General features: G+C 45.1%; 1 protein-coding gene across 2 annotated transcripts; it reads left to right on the forward strand.

The window, feature by feature from the left end:
• Window positions 1-1,030: 1,030 nt before the first annotated feature.
• On the forward strand, window positions 1,031-14,658 carry chmp2a (charged multivesicular body protein 2A). 2 transcript variants are annotated; one of them, XM_069908138.1, is made up of 7 exons: window positions 1,081-1,133; window positions 2,350-2,448; window positions 2,745-2,928; window positions 3,616-3,795; window positions 5,689-5,819; window positions 11,623-11,684; window positions 12,431-14,658. In XM_069908138.1, exons 3-7 carry the CDS (start codon window positions 2,761-2,763, stop codon window positions 12,547-12,549), a joined length of 660 nt encoding a protein of 219 aa, XP_069764239.1. In that variant the 5' UTR covers window positions 1,081-1,133; window positions 2,350-2,448; window positions 2,745-2,760; the 3' UTR covers window positions 12,550-14,658. The 2 variants fall into 2 exon arrangements, with proteins under 2 accessions (XP_069764238.1, XP_069764239.1); XM_069908137.1 differs by lacking the exon at window positions 2,350-2,448 and having other exon boundaries at window positions 1,031-1,133.
• The last annotated feature ends 5,819 nt before the right edge of the window (window positions 14,659-20,477 follow it).

The following is a 20,477-nucleotide window of genomic DNA, read 5'->3' on the forward strand; positions in this document are numbered from 1 at the left end:
CTGTTGATCTTAGCAACTTTCACAGATCGACATTCAAACGTAAAATACATTTATTGTGGCTGGTGAGATTAAAGTTACAGAATGGTTTTGCATGATACCAACTGTAGGTATCAGCAAATAAATGTGTCCCAGTGTATTCAGTGTCTATAAATGTTCCATTATTGATACGACAGGAAATCAAATCCTGCCGGTCGCGGGATGTGGGGTGACGCGCGTTGACGTCAACTGAGATGTGCTTTTCCTGCCAACTTCAATCGGCACTTACAAGGGCAGGCTAAGGCTAATTGTCTTCAGCACCCCTTTGGCACACTTCACTTTTTCAATCTTTTTATTAACATTTCATAACACGCACCATTACAATGGTTTGTCCAAGTCTACGTCACATAGGGACCTACATAAATTCCAAAGAGTGAAAATGTGGCATATTAGAAATAATTCCCCTCACAAAGAAAACTGATAAAGAAATAATTCTAATACATATATAAAACCCCAACTAATCTATTAAAAGTAACATAATAATTTAAAAAACACCCAGCAACACCGACACGAGAGGCATCAGATGCTGAGTACAAACGAAAAACAGTGGCAAAACATTGGACCAGATTCAGAATTTAGTGTCATGAACAAGTCAATGAAAATTTGGTGTTTTGCGGCACCGTGATGTGATTGAAGTGGCTAAGTTCCACTCTAAGTTTCTCCAACTTCCTAAGTCATGAGTTTCCGATCATAATCGCCCACTTGTTTTCAGGAAGCAAACCTTTGAGGGGGGGGGGGGGGGGGAAAGAAAACAGATGCTGTGCAGTGAATGGGCCCATCATGTCCACATGCCCTGAGCAGAGGCATCCCTCCTCCTCGATGAATGCCCAGTTATTTCACACCGTTACCTGCCCGTTTCCACCCCTGGAGGGAGTGGAGGCTGCTCCATCGACTCCACCTTCCCGCGCTCGATGACCTCCCTCCTCCTCTTCTCCCCGGGCGTCGGCACGTTCCTGGTGACGCCATGACGCCGCCCGACGTCAGGCCCCGGCCCGCCGCTCGCGGGATGTGTCGGGTGACGCGCGTTGACGTCATCTACAACAACAGGAAGGTCCGTCGTGAGTTGGAGTGAGCGGGATCGTCGCCAGGCGCTCCAGGTCTGATCGCGGCCTTGTGAGGGGTGGGAGAGGAGGGGGTGAAGGGGGGAGGGTGGGAGAGGAGGGGATGAAGGGGGAGGGTGGGAGAGGAGGGGGTGAAGGGGGGAGGGTGGGAGAGGAGGGGGTGAAGGGGGGAGGGTGGGAGAGGAGGGGGTGAAGGGGGGAGGGTGGGAGAGGAGGGGGTGAAGGGGGGAGGGTGGGAGAGGAGGGGGTGAAGGGGGGAGGGTGGGAGAGGAGGGGGTGAAGGGGAGGTGGGAGGGGGGGGAGGGGCAGGGAGGAGGATGGTGAAGGGGAGGTTAAAGTGGGGTGAGTGGCGGAGGGGGAATGGAAAGTGAGGGGCATGGAAGTGAAGGGGTGGGGGTGAGGGGAAGGTGGTGAGGGGCAGGTGGTCAGGGTGAAGGGGAGGAGGAAAGGTGGTGAGTGGAGTGGGTGGTGATTGGGGAGGGGTTTGAGGATTGATGAGGGAGGAGCGGATGAAGGGGAGGGTGGTGAAGGGGACATGGTGAGTGGTGAGGGCGGTGAGTGGTAGGAGGGGACGATGGTGTGTTGGGCTATGAGGAGAAGCGAGTTTGTCAGCTGCCTTGCCGTGCCCAATACTGGACGTAACTGGGCTATCCCCTGGACTGAGCACCTGGCTCTATGGGACATGGTTTGCGGGAGGGTGGGGAGGGGCGTCATGCTGCACTGCTCTCCAAAATCAAAGATTGGGTTAAAACAGTGCTTTTCAAAGTTTCCCTCCCCCCACTCACATATCACCTAAGCTATCCCTTTTTAATCACAGAACACCAATGGCACAGAGAATACTTAAGGTGGTACGTGAGAGGAAAGAAAGAGTTTGAAAACCACTGTGTTAAAGGATCCCGTGCCATGGTTGAAATATAAAATAGCTTGAGTTTGGACAATTGTTCCCCTACAGAATTGCAGCAGATCCTTTATCACTGTTAGGGATCTGGCAACACTTTGGAACTTCTTTACAACCAACTACCTAAAAAAGCGTCAATTTTTAAACAGATGTAGAAATATTTCTTCAGCCAGCAGGTCGCGAGTCTGTGGAACTTGTAGAAGTTGTTGGGTGTATTTAAGCAGAGATTGATAAGTATTTGATCACTCAGGGTATCAAGGGTGAATGGGAGTGGAGCTGAGTGGGAGGATGGATCAGCTTATGAAATCTGCTCCTATATCTTGTGTCCTCCCCTCCCCCAACTGTTCTCACTAGTTAAGGCCTTGGGATTATGTAAGAGGAAACTAATCTCCCAACTGGGCTCATTGAGGCCTCTGCACAACCATCCTGCTGGTCAGGGGACCTGCCCTAAAGGTGAGAACACAATAGCCGACATTTTGCTCAGGCCTTGGTGAAGGGCTCAAGCCCCGATCATTGGTTGTGTATCTTTATCTTTGTTATTATTAAGTACACTGTTTGACCTGCTGAGTTTCTTCACCATCGTATTTTTAAAGTAAGCTAATCAATGTTAAATCACACGCCTTTGGGATTTTCGGCATTGTATCTTGGGGACTTCCAAAGATGTGCAGATGATCTGCTGACAGCTCAAGGGTGATCAGAGTGGCAGACTGGGCTGACCAGCATGCTGGTTTCTCATTTCTTCCCCACAGGTCTCAGAGAGGCACCATGAACGCCATATTTGGCAGGAGGAAGACTCCGGAGGAGATGCTCCGGCAGAACCAGCGAGCTCTGAATCGGGCCATGCGGGAGATGGACCGGGAGCGAATAAAACTGGAGCAGCAGGAGAAGAAAATAATTGCCGACATCAAAAAAATGGCGAAACAGGGACAGATGGTAGGCGGAGGAGGGGAAGTCTCTCTTTGTATCATTCGCAACTTGGCCACAAGCCAAGGGCAAGTCTCTCAGAGCTGTTGGTGAGGGGAGTGGACTGATGGGTCATTTTAGTTGTTGAGCTCTTCCCTTAATGAAGTGCAGGAAGCAGAGATCTGATCCAGGGATATGCATAAGGGACTTAGAACTAAGGTCAGAAGGAAATGCTTTCCTCAAAAAGCATGAAGCTGTGAAATTAAACTGGACACAAACCAAATGGTTTTGCTTCCTGAAGAAAAAGTGAGGACAATGACAGCCCACTTCAAGCTGAACACAAAGATAATTTCAAATTTGCTGCATCATGTAGGAAGTTGGAGAAACATTAAATTACCTGTGATTGAATTTAACCTGTTTAATCACAAAATAATGCCGGCACATTGCGTTAGTTCAACTGACGAAAAATGTTTTGCCACTGATTTTCATTTGTAGTCTGCATCTGATGGTAGCAATGTCCCGCTGAAACCTTTCCCCGTGTTTGTCGCCGACAGCACCAAAATCAGCAGGGAAGAAGTCCACGTGCAAATGCAGAAAATGAATTTTCAATGACATGTTGTACTTCGTGGTTTTGTATGTTTGAAGTGGACTTAAGATATAAAGTAGATTTAAAAATGTCTGCAGTGCCATGAATGAGATTATTTGTCTATATTGTAGGATGCAGTGAAAATCATGGCAAAAGACTTGGTGCGGACACGTCGCTACGTGAAGAAGTTCATCATGATGAAGGCGAACATCCAGGCTGTGTCACTGAAGATTCAGACTTTGAAATCCAACAACACTATGGCTCAGGCCATGAAGGGAGTCACTAAAGCGATGGCCACCATGAACCGGCAGGTGAGGGGTCTTACTGTTGTGACAAGTCATGTTTGGTACAACTCCTGTGGCAAGTGACTGACTGGAAGGATGCAAGAGTGGGGATGAAAGGGGCCTTTTCTGTTTGGCTGCTGGTGACCAGTGGTGTCCCACAAGGCTCGGTGTAAGGACGGCTACTTTTCACTTGCATGCCAATAATTTGGATGATGGAATCGATGGCTTGTGGCCAAGTTCCGGACGATACAAAGAGAGGAGAGGCAGGTAGTGTTGAGGAAGCTCTGGGTCGACTGAAGGATGTGAGTTAAGAGATTGGACAAGGAAATGGCAGGTGGAATACAGTGCAGAGAAGTGTACGATCGTGCACTTTGGTGAAAGGAATAAAGGTGTAGACTGTTCAGAGTTCAGAAGTCAGAGTTGCCAAGAGACTTGGGAGTCCTCGTGCAAGAAACCCTGAAGGTTAACTTGGAGGTTGAGTTGGTGTTAAGGAAGCCAAATGCAATGCTAGCATTAATTTCAAGAAGAATAGAATATAAAAGCAGAGGTAACATTGAGGCTTCATCAGGCATTGGTCAGATTGCACTTGGAGTACTGTGAACAGTTTTGGGCTCTGTATTTAAGAAAGGGTGTTGGCATTAGAGAGGGCCCAGAGGAGGTTCACTCAAATGAGCTTGGGAATCAAAGGGTTATCATATAAAGAGTGCTTGAAAGCTCTGGAACTGTACTCGCTGGAGTTTAGAAGGATGATGAGGGGATCTCATTGAAAGGACTGGTAGGGGATGTTTCCTATGGTGGCGGGGGGGGGGGGGGGGTCTTGGACCAGAGGGTACAGCCTCCGAATACAAAAATGTCCCTTCAGAACAGAGATGAGGAGGATTTTGTTTTTTATTACTCAGAGGGTGATGAATCGATGAAATTCATTGCCAAAGTGGAGGCTGTCATTAAGTATATTTAAGGTAGATAAGTTCTTAATTAGGAAGGGAATTAAGGATGCAGGGAGAACTGGGGTTGAAGGAGACTAAATCAGCCACGATGGAATGGGTTGAACGGCTGAATTCTGCTCCAATGTCTTATGGACAATGTGTGATTGTAAGGAAGGGTGCTGAATCAGTCCTGTTTTTAAAAATCTCGAAAAGAGATTGAGATGAGAGTGTGGTCTGATTCTTTGAATTTATAAAAATGAAACATACAAGATCTGAAGGGGAAATGTTAAAATGTTCCTCTTGTGGGAGAATCCCAAAAGAGAAGATGAGGCTACAAAATTAGGGGGAACACTTTAAACGGGGGTGTGTTGGAACTTTTTGCCAAGAGTGTGAATATCTGGAATCATCAACTCAAGAAGGCTGGATCACTGGGGTTGTTTTACTTGTAGATCATCTGCCATGACCTTGATGGTGGGCCGAGCTTGTGGGGCGGAGTTGCCACCTCCCGCTCTGATTTTCTTGTGTTCTTTGGCGTGTTGGAGAAATTGGTTTGGTTCTGAAAGCAGCAGTTGTTGGAGATGGTGAGGCAAGGAACGTAGGGAGCTATCAAATCACAGCCATAGCACACTGTAGTCCAGTACCAAGTAATGGAGTACAGTGAGCATCAGTGCAATCGTAGAAAATTCTGCAAATATAGTTCAACAATTGCTATGAGGAAGTCAAGGTGAGTTGTACTGAGGGAACTGGCATATTCCACCCAAGTTATTCCATGGCTTCTCGAGAGATTCTAAGACATTTTTTTTTAACTTTTAATGTTCGCTGACCAAAAATATCCTCTCCTTTCAGTACCATCTTTGTCCATTAGCTTTTGGGGGGGGGGGGGTTGGGGGAATCTATAGAGACTGAGAAATATTGTTGAATGTTTCTGGTGGTCAAAATGATCTCGTATCCAAAACCCTGACCTTTCTGCCCTCTTCCTGTGTCTGGCCTACAGTTAAAGTTGCCTCAGATTCAGCATATCATGATGGAATTTGAAAAGCAGTCTGAGATCATGGACATGAAGGAGGAAATGATGAATGATGCCATTGATGATGCCATGGGCGATGAAGATGACGAGGAAGAGAGGTGAGTGAGGAACCTCTGACTCAATCTGATTCATTGCTCGCCATTTATTTTATTTTGTCTTACAAATTTACTGGAGTTTTCCCAGGAGATAACGAGTGTGGTCGATAGAGGGGAGCAGATGGACGTTTAACTAGATTTTCAGAAGGTGTTTGTTGTAAGGTGCCACATAAAAGACTTGGGAGATAAGGGTGCATGGAGTTGGGGGTGATTCGCACGGATAGAGATGTTGGTTAACCATTAGAAAGCAGGGTGTTTTCCTGGTTGACAATCGGTGGTGAGTGGTGTGCTGTGGGAGTTGTCCTTGGCCTGCAATTATTCACAATATACATTAACGACCCAGAAGAGGGGACAGAGTGTAGTGTATTGGAGTTTGCTGATCACACCAAGTTCAGTGGAAAATCAAATTGTGCAGAGATATAGATAGTACAATATAGATAGTACAATTGGTCCACAAAATTGGACTATTACACATGTATATACGAAAAGTTGTTTCCATTGGTAGGGGAGACCAGAACTAGGGGACATAGCCTCAAGATACAGGGTAGTAGATTTAGGATGGAGATGAGGAGGAACTGCTTTTCCCAGAGGGTGGAGAATCTATGGAATTTGCTGCCCATTGAAGCAGTGGAGGCAACCTCAGTGAATGTAAAACAATGTCTTAAAGCAAATAAGAGTGGATAAATCCCAAGAGCCTGACAAGATATTCCCTTGGACCTTGAGGGAGGCTAATGTTGAAATTGCAGGGGCTCTGGCATAAATATTTAAAATGTCCTTAGACATGGGTGTGGGGCCAGAGGATTGAAGGGTAGCTCACGTTGCTGTATTGTTTAAAAAAAAAGGCTCCAAAAATAACCCTGGAGATCAGTAGCAGGTAAATTATGGGAAGGTGTTCTAAGAGATCGAATATACACTCATTTGGATAGATAGCCATGGACTGATTACAGATAGCCAACATGGTATTATGTGTGGTAGGTCATGCTTAACCAATCTCACAAGTTACCAGGAAGATCGATAAAAGAAAGGCTGTGGATATTGTCTACATGGACTTCAGTAAAGTCTTTGACAAGGTTCCGCATGAGGTGTTAGTCAGGAAGGTTCAGACGCTAGGTATTCATGGTGAAGTAGTGAACTGGATTGGACAATGGCAGGACGGGAGAAGCCAGGGAGTAGTGGTGATGGTTGCTTCTCAGACTGGAGGCTTGTGACTAGTGTTGTGTTGGGACCATTGTTACTTGTCATCTATATCAATGATCTGGATGATATGATAATGTTGTAAATTGGATCAGCAAGTTTGCAGATGATTGGAGGTGTTTTGGACAGTGAAAAGAGTTTTCAAAGCTTGCAGAGGGATCTGGACCAGGTGGAAAAATGGCAGATGGAATTTAATGCAGTCAAGTGTGAGGTGTTGCATTTTCGAAGGATAAACCAAGAAAAGACGTACACGGTAAATGGTTGGGCACTGAGGAGTGCGGTAGAACAGAGCGATCTGGGAATACAGATACATAATTCCCTGAAAGTATTGTCACGGCGGATAGGGTTGAAAAGAGAGGTTTTGGCAAATTGGCCTTCATAAATCAAAGTGCTGAGTACAGGAGTTGGAATGTTATGTTAAGTTAAAGGCCAAATTTGGAATATTGTGTGCAGTTTTAGTCACCTAAATACAGGAAAGATATCAATAAGATTGAAACAGTGCAGAGATTTACTAGGATGTTGCCTGGACTTCAGAAACTGAGTTACAGGGAAAGGTTAAACAGGTTAGAAGTTTATTCCCTGGTGTGTAGACGAATGTTGATAGAGGTATTTAAAATTATGAGGGGATAGACAGAGTAAATGTAGATAGGTGTTTTCCACTGAGGGTGGGCGAGATACAAACTAGAGGATATGGGTTAAGGGTGAAAATGGAAAAGTTTGGAGGGAAATTTTGGGGAAACCTCTTCACACACAGAGAGTGGTGGGAGTGTGGAACGAACGAGCTGCCAGATGAAATGGTGAATGCAAGCTCAATTTTGACTTTTAAGAAGGATTTGGATGGGTACATAGTTTGGAGGGGTATGGAGCTTGATGGTTGGGGTGCAGGAAGAGTAATAGCTAAAGAGCCTGTTCCTGCATTGTATTAATCTATGCTTCTATAGGAGTAATTTGGGGCAGCACAGGGTTTCCCACCTGTCAGTTGCTTAAACGTCTCACTTTTTTTTCCCTGGTCTGGTGATATCTCCCTGAAATTTCAAGGAGATTTGCTTCAAGTCAGAGTTGGGAGGTGAAGGCATATCTCTGCCACTTCCAACCACTCAAGCTCATGGGTTCAGTATCGTTTCAGAGCACAAGATATTAACAGAGGAATCTAGCCTTGATTGGCTGCTTGTAGACACACAAGTGCAGAAACACACACCTTCTATCTGCAGTGAAACACAAAAGTCTGCAGACACCATGACTGAAGTAAAAAACGCACTCCTGGAGAAACTCAGCAGGTTACAGCAAAGATCCAACTTTTCGGGCTTGAGCCCTTCATCAAGGTATGAGCAAAATGTAGGCGGACATCTGAATGCACGCCTGCCTACATTTTGTTCATACCCTGATGAAAGGCTCAATCCTGAAACGTTGACTATGTATCTTTATCTTTGCTGTACAAAATTCACTGTTGGTTTTGCTGAGTTTCCCCAGTCTTTTTGCCTTCTATCAGTGCTCACTACTGAAAGAACTTAATTTTTAGAATTTAGACATACGGCAGGGTAGAGGCCCTTTCGTCCTATGACTCCTGGTATGTTTTTGAATGGTGGGAAGAAACTTGTGCAATCACAGGGGGGGATGTACAAACTCCTTACAGACAACGCCAGATTCGAACCCCGGTCCCGATTGCAGGCGCTAAATGTTTATAAAAACATTTCTGACAACAGCGAGCGAATTGCCCACATTAATGAGAGCCTGACAGATATCCAAGGTAGGGAATTGAATTAGCAGTAAAGGTGTGAATAGCCACCATCTGCAAGCACCACCACGGGGACCATGGTCTTCAGCACCCCATCACACACGACCCTGACTTGGAAATATATCACTGTTCTTTTTTCATGACTGGTCAAAATCCTAAAATCATTGCTCAACAAAACTGTGGGAACCACTTCACTACACTGATTGATGTAAATCTAGACGGTGGGTTTGCCAGCAACACCATCGATAAATAAGAACATAAGGAACAGGAGTCGACCACCCGTCCCATCCAGCCTGCTCTGCCATTCATTGAGATCATGGCTGATCTAATGTTAGGCTCATTTCCACCTACTTGCCTTTTCCCCATATCCCTTAATTCCCCCTACTATGTAAGAATCTATTCAACCTTGTCTTAAATATATTCTATTGAACATTACAGCCTCTTTGGCCCTTCTAGTTTGTGCTGAACCATTTTTTTTGTCTCGTCCCACTGACCTGCACCCAGTCTATAGCCCTCCATACTTCTCCCATCCACGTACCTGTCCAAATTCGTCTGAAATGTTAAAATTGAGCCCGCTTTCACCACTTTGCTGGAAGCTCGTTCCACACCCCCACTGCTCTCTGAGTGAAGAAGTTCCCCCTCATGTTCCCTGTAAACTTTTCCCCTTTCATTCTTAACCCCATGTCCTAGTTTCCATCTCACCTACCCTCAGTGGGAAAAGTCTGTCTACGTTTACTCTGTTTGTTCCCCTTTCCTGTAGTTAGGTGACCAAAACTGAACATAATACTCCCAAGTTTGGCCTCACCAATGTCTTGTACAAGTTTACCATAACAACCCAAATCCTACCCCAGTCAGGCAGCAACACAAGAAACTGGCTTCTACCTTGAGACGAGAACAAAGCTGGAATCATGGCTATGGTTATAGTTTGTTTAGAATGCTGGTTTCACCAGGAGGGAATTAAGCTTGACTTGGACGTAGAGCCAATTCAACTTTACAGCAAGGCCGAAAGGGTGAAATGGTTATAGTTGGGAATTCCCCCTTTATTCTGATGGGAGAATTCAGAAAAAGAGCAGTAAAACATTAAAATTGTGTTGGAATATTTATGCAAACCATTCACAAAAAGGATAATGGAGATGTGAATAACTTTCCCCCAAGAAAACTACTGACGCTGAAGATTTACAGTAAACCCCCCCCCCCCCGATATCTGGCAACTATGGAGATTGATAAATGCCAGATAAGTGTATTTTCTGGTTGCGTAAGACACATTTTACAATACCTAACTAATATACCTCCATTAATTAGATAACGCCACGGTTGGCCTAGTGGTTAGAGCAACATCTTTACAGCACCAGTGATTGGGATCCGACCTGCGCTGTAAGGAGTTTGTACATTCACCCAGAGTCTGCATGGGTTTTCTTTGGGGGCTTCGGTTTCCTCCCACCCTTCAAAATGTATCGGGGGTGTAAGTTAATGGTGTGTAATTATGGCGGCACGGACTCGTGAGGCTAAATTGGCCTGTTACCTTGCTACATGTCTAAATTTTAAAATTAAAAATAAACAACAAAATACTAGACTGTACTTACACTGAACAAACTTCACTTGCATTAATATATAAACCTTATTTTCAGTCACTTTCTTTGAAAACATTTAACTGTCGCTGCATCTGCAAGGTTCCTCCCCCACCCCCAAATTTACAGATAAAGCCTCTGACCGGGGAAACTCTTACTAAGCAGGGATAAGGAGACACTTTAAGAGAGTCGCCCCCATCAGCGAGCGGCATCAACCATCTCTTCATCCTGGGCGACCCCACTGCTGTGTCACACAACTTTATTCAAAGAGCTGCTACGAGGAAGCCCGACCAAGGCCCTCCGCTGGCTGAATATTGACTCCCATCTTCATCAGAGATTTATGTGTTACTTCCCAGAATATGTACTTTTACCATTTTAAACTTGTGTATTTTTTACCTGTTACTTTACTGTTATTTAATTTTTTTAATTGATTTGCCTAGTTTTTTTTTTTGCTTGATGCTCTCAGTTGCTCGAATTCTGGTTGTCAGGGTTTTTTCTGTATTTGTTTTTTGTTATTGGTCAAGATTATGGAGGGATTTAAAAGGAAGGGTATTCATTTGTGTTGTGATACAAGTCAGGTGTAGTTTAATAGAATGAGGGGCTGAATGGGGTCTCCTGTTCCTGTTGATATATGAGATTGAACAGTCGGGTTGGATGCTGCATGAGAGTGGAATTGCCAATGGACTGCTCATCACATTTTCAACACCTATGGCTCAGGGATTGAACTTTTATTCCTGTCTCAAATCTTCCAAAAGAGAAATCTCGACCTCCGGCAACACATCTTCAGAGTCCTGATCACTCCTCCACAGTCATAAACCAATTTGTGTCAGTCCATCGTAAATCACAAAAGTCTGCAGACACTATGATTGAAGTAAAAACAAATGCTGGAGAAACTCAGCTGGTCGAGCAGTGTCCTTTATATTAGCAAAGATAAAGATACAGAACCAATATTTTGGGCTTGAGCCCTTCATTGGAGGGATAAGCAAAATGTTGGCAGGCTCCCCGAACAAAATGGCAGTAGAGGAGGGGCAGGGGGAGAAGCACAGTCCCACAGACAGGAGGTAATAGATGGATAAAGAAAGGAGGGCACACCCAGCAAGCAGGGGGAGGGGGGATGGCTCTGTGAATGGAGAGGGAAGGGAGTGGAGAGATCGAGGAAAAGAGACCGGAAATGGATAGGCGAGCAAAAACTGGAGAAGTCGACGTTAATTCCATCCAGCAGGAGAGGCTGAGACGGAAAATTAGGTGCTGCTCATCCAATTTTCGGATGGTTTGTGTAAGTCCTTGCTAACTTTCTTTTGTCTTTCAGTGATGCAATTGTCTCCCAGGTCCTGGACGAACTTGGACTGAACCTGACTGATGAGTTGTCCAGTAAGTAGATCAAAGGATTGTACCAGCCCATGGACATGGGGAATGATGTGTCATCTTCTCTCCCCAAATTATACCTTGGGAACTCATTAAATTTATTGTCCACTGATATCCTATAGCTGCCACCAAGTTAGCGGAGTCTGTTCAACAGTCAGAGGGCCAGTGTATTATTAAGGTGTTGAGAGAAGACCTGGTTAAATATAGTACCTTTGGAGACTTCAGGGGCCAGTGAAGTCAAGGGAATTGAGGATTAAGAGATTTGTGACCAACACCAGATCAGTCTTGATCTGGTTGAACAATGTCCACCAGTCGAGGGGCCGATGGCCAACTCGTCCTCATTGCAAATCATAGCTGGGTAAATTTGATGAGCTTTAAGGGGTGTGTTGACCGGGAACCCTTGGACCTTTCACATCCACAGGAGGCAGTAGGTGATTTAACAGGGTGTGTCAGCTTGGAATTTGTGCCTAGCTCTGTGCAGTGAGGAGGATATGGAACATTTAAATAGAATTTGGGCATGGATAGGAGAGCTATGGACCAGGTGCAGGTCAGTGGGACACGGCAGAAAATGGTTCAGCACAGACTAGGACCAAAGGATCCCATTTCTGGGCTGTAATTTTCTATGGTTCAATATAGGGTGAGAGTTCTGGTCTCAAGTAGTTACCTACTGCCACTGGACAGATGTTTTTGGCCTGATCCTCTGCTTGGGTAGCTCCCTCACTGATCCTCACTGATCCTCTCTGACCTTCCAGACTTACCAAGCACTGGAGCATCACTCAGCGTCGCTGCGGGTAAGAAGGCCGAACCGGTGGTCCTGGAAGATGCAGATGCTGACTTGGAGAAACGGCTGAAGAACCTCCGGAAAGACTGAGCGGAGTATCCACTGGTGTCTTTTGTTATTTTAAATTTGGGGTATTTTTCGAACTGCACAGAGAGGTAGTGATTTAGTAATGTTTTTCTTTTGTTTGCGAGAATGCTCATCAACCTGCCATTGGATTGAGTGCAAGATTCCACAGGCTTCCTCTGTCTGGTAACAGCGTGGAACAGTGCAGGAGCCACCAACTTAAGAACAATACTAAAGCTGGCCTGCTGTGATGAGGATCCAGGCAGCCCACAAGCAGAGATGGTTGGGGTCTTCTTGCTGTCAATTTATTATTATTCCCACTAGTCTTCTCTATTACCCACCCTCTGCCACTATTGTATTAATGTCCACCAAAGCTGGGCAAGGAGCATTACAAATCCACACTAAGCCCTTCTTTCAGGGGAAGTATTTAAAGTGCACCTGTGATCTTGGATAAGTCAGAAGGTGGTCTAACCCTTTGGGGAGAGGTAACTTGTTTAACTGTGATGTACCAGATAAATGCAAGTCCTTGGAGGTTGTGTCCTGCCAGAGTATCCTTGCTGCAATGATGCCATGTCAGGTCATGGCATGCATCAATTGACATCAACTCTTCATGGCCTTCGGTTCATTGTGTGTACGAGTGCCTCTCTCGTTGTACACAGGCCTGCACTTTCTCTGACCAGTAACGATGCCTGGCAGAATATATGGGCACTGGGCCCACGTCAGCTTTCTGGGTTGGGCAGGTGCATATTGCAGCCCACTCTGTCTCAGTGGGAATTTTCCACCAACAGCACTTAGCTAAGCTTGTTACTTTGCACACAATCTCTTGAATTTAAAAAAAGTGATTTTTGAGGCAATTGATAAGAGTTCCACCCTGATCATGGAGCTTTCCAGTCATATTACTGTGGGTCCCAGCAATCAGAATCCTACATGCAATTAAAAATCTCACCTCGCTGTGCATTTTGTCCTTTGAATATTCTTTTGCCAAAAGGTTCTGTGGGAATCTGCCTGCTCAATCCTTAAACGCTTTAATTGTGGTGGCCTGGTACAGATGTTGTAAATATAGCATGACTCATTGATTGCTTTGTAAAAATGTATAAAGGAATTGATAAACATAGGCCTAATTTTATGCTAATCTAACAAGCCATGTGATTGAGCCTCCTCTGTATTGTTACCACCAAAGTACCTTAAAAAACATGCTGTAATGGCAGCTGATAGTGTGGACCAGGGGTCGATTAAACTTTTATGTCAAAAGCAGGGCCAGATCAATGGCAGGAGTGACCAACCTCTTGCGAGAGCAGGCCTTGATGGCCGCCGAGTTGTATTTGTCTTGAGCTTCTTAAAAAGTAAAGGACTAACAGAGCAGAGAAGGTAGATGTCCAATTCCGCCGCCATCGGGTCCCCCTCCCTTTCAAGTCCTTGTACTCCAAACCACCCTATCACTTACATCCCCCTTCGCTCCCTCTTTCCTCCCTCCAGTCTCTCATTCCCCTCGTCACTTTTCCCCATTCCTCCTTCACCGTCCCTCTATCTCTCCCTCTTCCCACCCACTTTCCCTATCACCTTGCCCTCTTTCCTCCTCCACCCACCCTCTTCCCTACCCATCTCCCTCCTTTCATCCTCTCCCTTCTCTCCACCTCTTCCCCCCCCCCTCCTTTTCCCCTGTACAAATATCATGGAGATGAACACAGGTTAAAGAATAAATAATCATAAACCTCACCGGAACCTTAACTTTGTCTCTGCTCGGCAAAGCCTCAACTCTGGCTCCCACTTGTACCTTTCACACACCCCTTTAATGGGAAAGGAAACTCACCTCCTTAAACTGTTGCACAACGAGAGTGCATTCTGAGAGAAGTCAGCCGAATCTTTTTTAAGTCAAAATTAAGCAACTGAAGATGGGTGCAGTAGAGGCCTGGCAGAGCATAATTACAGAAGATACCACCTGGTGGTGTCGATGAATCACAGACTTAAAGCAGTCATTGTGTGTGAGGGCTATCAAAGATCTAAACACGACTACGTAAATATACATACCATTATTATGGTGCGCTGAAATGGGGCAACTATGTATAAAAAATTCTGTAATTTCTCAAACCAAAATGTACACATAACCTTGAATAAAATCTATAATGTACATTTTAATTATTTGATTAAAATTTAAAACTGTGGAGCACAGTTGAAGGAAAAAATGTCTGGCCCAAGCATTATCGAAGGCAGTGTAGAGTATAACATAACAATTACAGCACGGAAACAGGCCATTAGGCCCTTCTAGTCCGCACTGAACCAAACACCCCTTTCTAGTCCCACCTCCCTGCACAATGCCCATAACCCTCCATCTTCTTCTCATCCATATACCTGTCAGTTGTTGGTTGTTTTTCCAGACTCTTTTGTGTAGTCTTCCAAAGGCGCTATTTGCCTTGGCGAGTCTGTTGTCTATCTCATTGTCGATCCTTGCATCTGATGAAATGGTGCAGCCGAGATAGGTAAACTGGTTGACCGTTTTGAGTTTTGTGTGCCCGATGGAGATGTGGGGGGGCTGGTAATCATGGTGGGGAGCTGGCTGATGGAGGACCTCAGTTTTCTTCAGGCTGACTTCCAGGCCAAACATTTTGGCAGTTTCCGCAAAGCAGGACGTCAAGCGCTGAAGAGCTGGCTCTGAATGGGCAACTAAAGCGGCATCGTCTGCAAAGAGTAGTTCACGGACAAGTTTCTCTTGTGTCTTGGTGTGAGCTTGCAGGCGCCTCAGATTGAAGAGACTGCCATCCATTGCAGGCAAAATCTTCGCTAGGATTCTACTAAATAGAATAATACCTAGTGTCGCCGAGAATATTCTCCCAGAATCACAGTGCGGCTTTCGCGCAAACAGAGGAACTACTGACATGGTCTTTGCCCTCAGACAGCTCCAAGAAAAGTGCAGAGAACAAAACCAAGGACTCTACATCACCTTTGTTGACCTCACCAAAGCCTTCGACACCGTGAGCAGGAAAGGGCTTTGGCAAATACTAGAGCGCATCGGATATCCCCCAAAGTTCCTCAACATGATTATCCAACTGCACGAAAACCAACAAGGTCGGGTCAGATACAGCAATGAGCTCTCTGAACCCTTCTCCATTAACAATGGCGTGAAGCAAGGCTGTGTTCTGGCACCAACCCTCTTTTCAATCTTCTTCAGCATGATGCTGAACCAAGCCATGAAAGACCCCAACAATATACCTGTCCAACCTTTTCTTAAATAATACAATTGACTCCGCCGCCACTATTTCTCCCGGAAGATCATTCCACATGGCTACCACTCTCTGAGTGGTATTGTGTTCAGTTCTGCTCACCTCATTATAGGAAGCCCTCCCTCCTGCACAATCTCTTTAGCCACATATTAAGCTGCATTATCCTCCTATTTCTAACCTCACTAGCACAGGGAGCCATTATAAAAATCACAATTCTGGAGATCATCTTCGTGCGTAACTCCCTGAAATCTCTTTGCAGGACCTCATCACCCTTCCTACTCATGTCTCCAGTCCCTACATGGACCATGACATCGCTCTCTCGATCAGAAACATCCTGGACACTGGCACCTGTGAGGCAATATATCAGGGATTCTCAATCTCTTTCACAGACCCTCTTGTTTCCCTCACTATCCCCGATCACTGCAGCTCGCCTCTGCTCCTCCCTTCCCTTCTTAACTACAAGGCCAGCCTCACCATGGCAGTCGTCTCTGGTAGGTGCTCCCCCCCCCCCACCCCAGAAGGTCCAAAAGGATATATGATGAACAGCCACAGGGGTACCTTGCACTGACTGCCACCCTGCTACCTCCTGCCAGCCAGCCTCCTCAGTGATGTGGAGTTTATCCAGCTCCTGTTCCCTTTCAACTGGGGGTTCTTAACCTTTTTTCTTCCCACTCACACAATAAGTAATCCCTATCCCATCAGTGCTCCATCATTAGTAAGGGATTGCTTCAGGAGGTGAGTGAGTGGAAAAAGGCCGAGAATCACTGCCTTACACGGTTTGACTACTGGATGTACTTCTCAGGTGAAGTCGCTAGCGATGTTGCTGGGTTCCCTGACTCTTCACATACTGCAAGAAGAACATGTCCATACCTCAGCTGCCATTATCACTGTCTGTGAAATACAAAGAAGATAATGAGACCTTACCTGTGCCTTCTTGACAAATCATTTTGTTCCTCTTTTGGGTTGCCTTACACCAACTGCTGCACGACCTCCTCAGCCCACTCACATGATGGCCGCTCCATTTATGCCTTTCACCTACTTAAGCTTCCCCACTCATGCTGCAACTCCTGTTCACTGGAAAAGACACCAATACAGCACTCACCTCCTTAAGCTCTCCCGCTCTCACACCCTCTCAGTCCAACTCCCATTCACTTGGGGGAAAAAAACTTAGTAGCACTCCCACTTGCTGCCAGGACTCAGGGGCCCGAACTGCGGGAGAAGTTGAGCAGGCTAGGGTTTTGTAGCTAAGTTCAGCAGCATTCATTGAGCTGCACAAATCATGATGGGGTGAACACAGCACTGCTTGGAGCAGGTGGTTGAGACAGGTCTTACTGCAATGTTTAAAAGAAGCAGATAAATGGGTCTAGGGCAGTATTGCTCAACCTTTTTCTTTCCACTCACCACTTATTCCCTATGCCATCGGTGCTCTGTGATTTGTAAGGGATTACTTTGAAAACCACTGTTTTAATCATACCTAATTGACTCGTTATGTTCACAGTTTCATAACTCCAAAGGAAATGGGCTTAAAAGGGGAGGGTAATGAACCAGAGGTTGTGGTACATGTTGGTACCAACAACATAGGGAGGCAGGAGGAAGTGGTCCTAAAAAATGAAATTATGGAGTTAGGTAGGGAGCTGAGAAGGACTGCAAAGGGAGTAATCTCTGGATTACTTCCTGTGCCACATGATGGTGAGGGCAAGAATAGAATCAGGTGGAGGTTGAATGCATGGCTAAAGGGATGGAGTAGGGTGCAGGGATTTGAGTTCTTGGATGACTGGGACCTAGTCTGGGGGAGGTGGGATCTGTACCGAACGGATGGGTTGCATCTGAATCCCAGAGGGACCAGGATCCTGGTGGGGACGTTTGCTCGGGATACTAAGGGGGCTTTAATTTAGTATGGTTGGGGGTAGGGGTCCATGTGAGGGAGGACAGCAGAGAGGTTTTGTCGACAAAGAGAAAATGCTTATAGACAAAATTTGGGGGTGGAAAGGCAGTTGATCGAGGAGGAAAGGGATTGGTGCTATGATGGGGGGAGGATGGTGGTAATAAATAATAGTGTGGACAGTAGAAAGGGGGATAGGCAGTGAGTAAGATGTGGAAAATCTCTGAGATGCATTTACTTTAATGCCAGGAATATTGTAAGGAAGGTGGATGAGCTGAAGGTGTGGATAGGCACTTGGCAGTATGACGTGCTGGCAATTAGTGAGACGAGGTTGTAGGAGGATGTGACTGGTAGTTAAATATTCCAGGATTTCGCTGCTTTAGATGTGATAAAATTGGAGGGGCAAGGGGGAGGGGTGTGGCATTACTTGTCAGGGAAAATATTACAGCAGTGCTGAGGCGTGATAGATTGGAGGGCTCGTCAAGGTGTGGGTGGAATTAAAAAATAGTAAAGGTGAGGTTACAATTATAGACCACCAAGTGGGGAGCAAAAACTAGAGGAACAAATGTATTAAGGAAATAGCTAAGATGTGCAATATACACAGAGTTGTGTTAGTTGGGGATTTTAATTTTCCTTAGATTAGGAAACGTAGTCAATGGATGGCTTAGAGTTTGTAAAATGTGTTCAGGAAGTTTTTTTGCATCAGTATATTGAGGTACCCACTAGAGAGAGGGCAGTGTTAGATCTACTGTTGGGGAATGAAATAGGGCAGGTGACGGAGATGTGCATTGGGGAGCACTTCGGATCCAGAGATCATGGCTGTTTAAGAAAGGGTCCAAATGTAAGCCTGGAAATTATAGACCTGTGAGTCTGACGTCTGTGCTGGGTAAGTTGATGGAAAGTGTTCTGAGGAATGGCATTTAAAAATATTTGGAAGAACAGGGATTGATAGGAAGTAGTCAGCATGGTTTTGTCAGGGGTAGAACATGCTTAACAAACCTTAGAGTTTTTTGAGGGGGTTACAAAAAAGATTGATGAAGAGAAGGCTGTGGATGTTGTCTATTTAGACTTTAGTAAAGCTTTTGACAGTTCCCCACAGGAGGTTAGGAAAAAAGGTGGAGGCATTAGGGATAAATAAGGAGGTAGTGAAATGGATTCAGCAATGGTAGGATGGGAGGTGTCAGAGAGTACTGGTAGAAAATTGTTTGTCAAATTGGAGGCCAGTGACTAGTGGAGTTCCTCAGGGATCGGTCCTGGGTCCACTATTGTTTGTTATATATACTAACGATCTATATCGTTAGTAATAAAGAAGGGTTGGTAAATTGGATAAGTAAGTTTGCAGATGATACAAATATTGGTGGTATTGTGGACAGTGAGGAAGATTACCGTAGCTTAAAAAGAGATATAGGAAAGCAAGAGGAGTGGGCTGAGAAATGGCTGATGGAATTTAATACGGATAAATGTGAAGTGTTGCATTTTGGAAAGGCAAATCTAAATAGGTCATATACATTGAATGGTAGACAATTGAGGAGTGCAGAACAACAAAGGGATTTAGGAGTTATGGTAAATAGTACCCTCAAAGTTGATACTCAGGTAGGTAGAGTGGTGAAGAAGGCATTTGGAATGTTGGCCTTCATAAATCGGAGTATTGAATTCAAGAGTTGGGATGTTATGATGAAATTGTACAAAGCATTGGTGAGGCCAAGTTTGGAATACTGTGTGCAGGTTTGGTCACCGAATTATAGGAAGGATATAAACAAAATAGAGAGAGTGCAGAGAAGGTTCACGAGAATGTTGAAAAGATGTCAGGGTTTGAGTTACAAAGAAAGGTTGAGCAGCCTGGGGCTTTTTTCTCTGGAGCGTAGAAGATTGAGGGGGGATTTGATGGAGGTGTTCAAGATTTTAAAAGGGACAGAGAGAGTCAACGTGGATAGGCTTTTTCAATTAAGAGTGGGGGATATTCAAACCAGAGGCCATGGTTTGAGATTGCAGGGGGAAAATTATAAGGGGAACATGAGGGGAAATTTCTTCACGCAAAGGGTGGTTGGGATGTGGAATAACCTTCCGGCAGAGGTGATTGAAGCAAGGACGTTATTTACATTTAGGGAAAGACTGGATAATTACATGGAGGGGAGAGGATTGGAGGGGTATGGACCAGGTGCTGGTCAGTGGGACTAGAAGGGTGGGGATTTGTTCTGGCCTGTTCTGTGCTGTATATGGTTATATGGTACCATTAGTTTCAGCATAATTATGGATAGGGATGGGTCTGATCTGACAATGAAGGTTTTTGAGTGGGAAAAAGCCAGATTTGATGAAATGAGAAGGGAATTTCAGGGAGTAGTTTGGGCTGATCTGCTTTCTGGGAAGGACATAGAGAAGAATTAGAGGGCATTTAAAGGTGAGATTTTGAGGGTGCAGAATCTTTATGTTCCTGTTAGAATAAAAGGCAGGGCCAAATGTTCAAGGGTGTCATGGTTTTCAAGAGAGATTAGAAAGTTGGTTCGAGATAAAAGCGAGGCCTACATTAAATACAGGAAGCAAGGTATTTTCGAGATGCTTGAAAGATACATAGGTTGTAGGAAGAAGCTTAAGAAGGAAATTAGGAATGCAAGAAAGATGAAAGTATATCCAAAGGGTTTTTACAAATGTGAATGGCAAAAGGAGAGTGAAGGATAGAGTTGGTCCATCAGAGAATTGGAGTGGATGAATGCGTGAGGAGCCAAATGAGATGGGGGAGATATTGAATGAATTCTTCTTGTCGGTCTTCACTAGGGAAGTGGATTCTCATGTAGATAGGGTAGTGAAGAAGGCTTTTGGTATGTTTGCCTTTATAAATCATAGCATAGAACATAGGA

This window comes from Narcine bancroftii, chromosome 13 (assembly GCF_036971445.1).
Source record: "Narcine bancroftii isolate sNarBan1 chromosome 13, sNarBan1.hap1, whole genome shotgun sequence".
NCBI classification, from domain to species: domain Eukaryota; kingdom Metazoa; phylum Chordata; class Chondrichthyes; order Torpediniformes; family Narcinidae; genus Narcine; species Narcine bancroftii.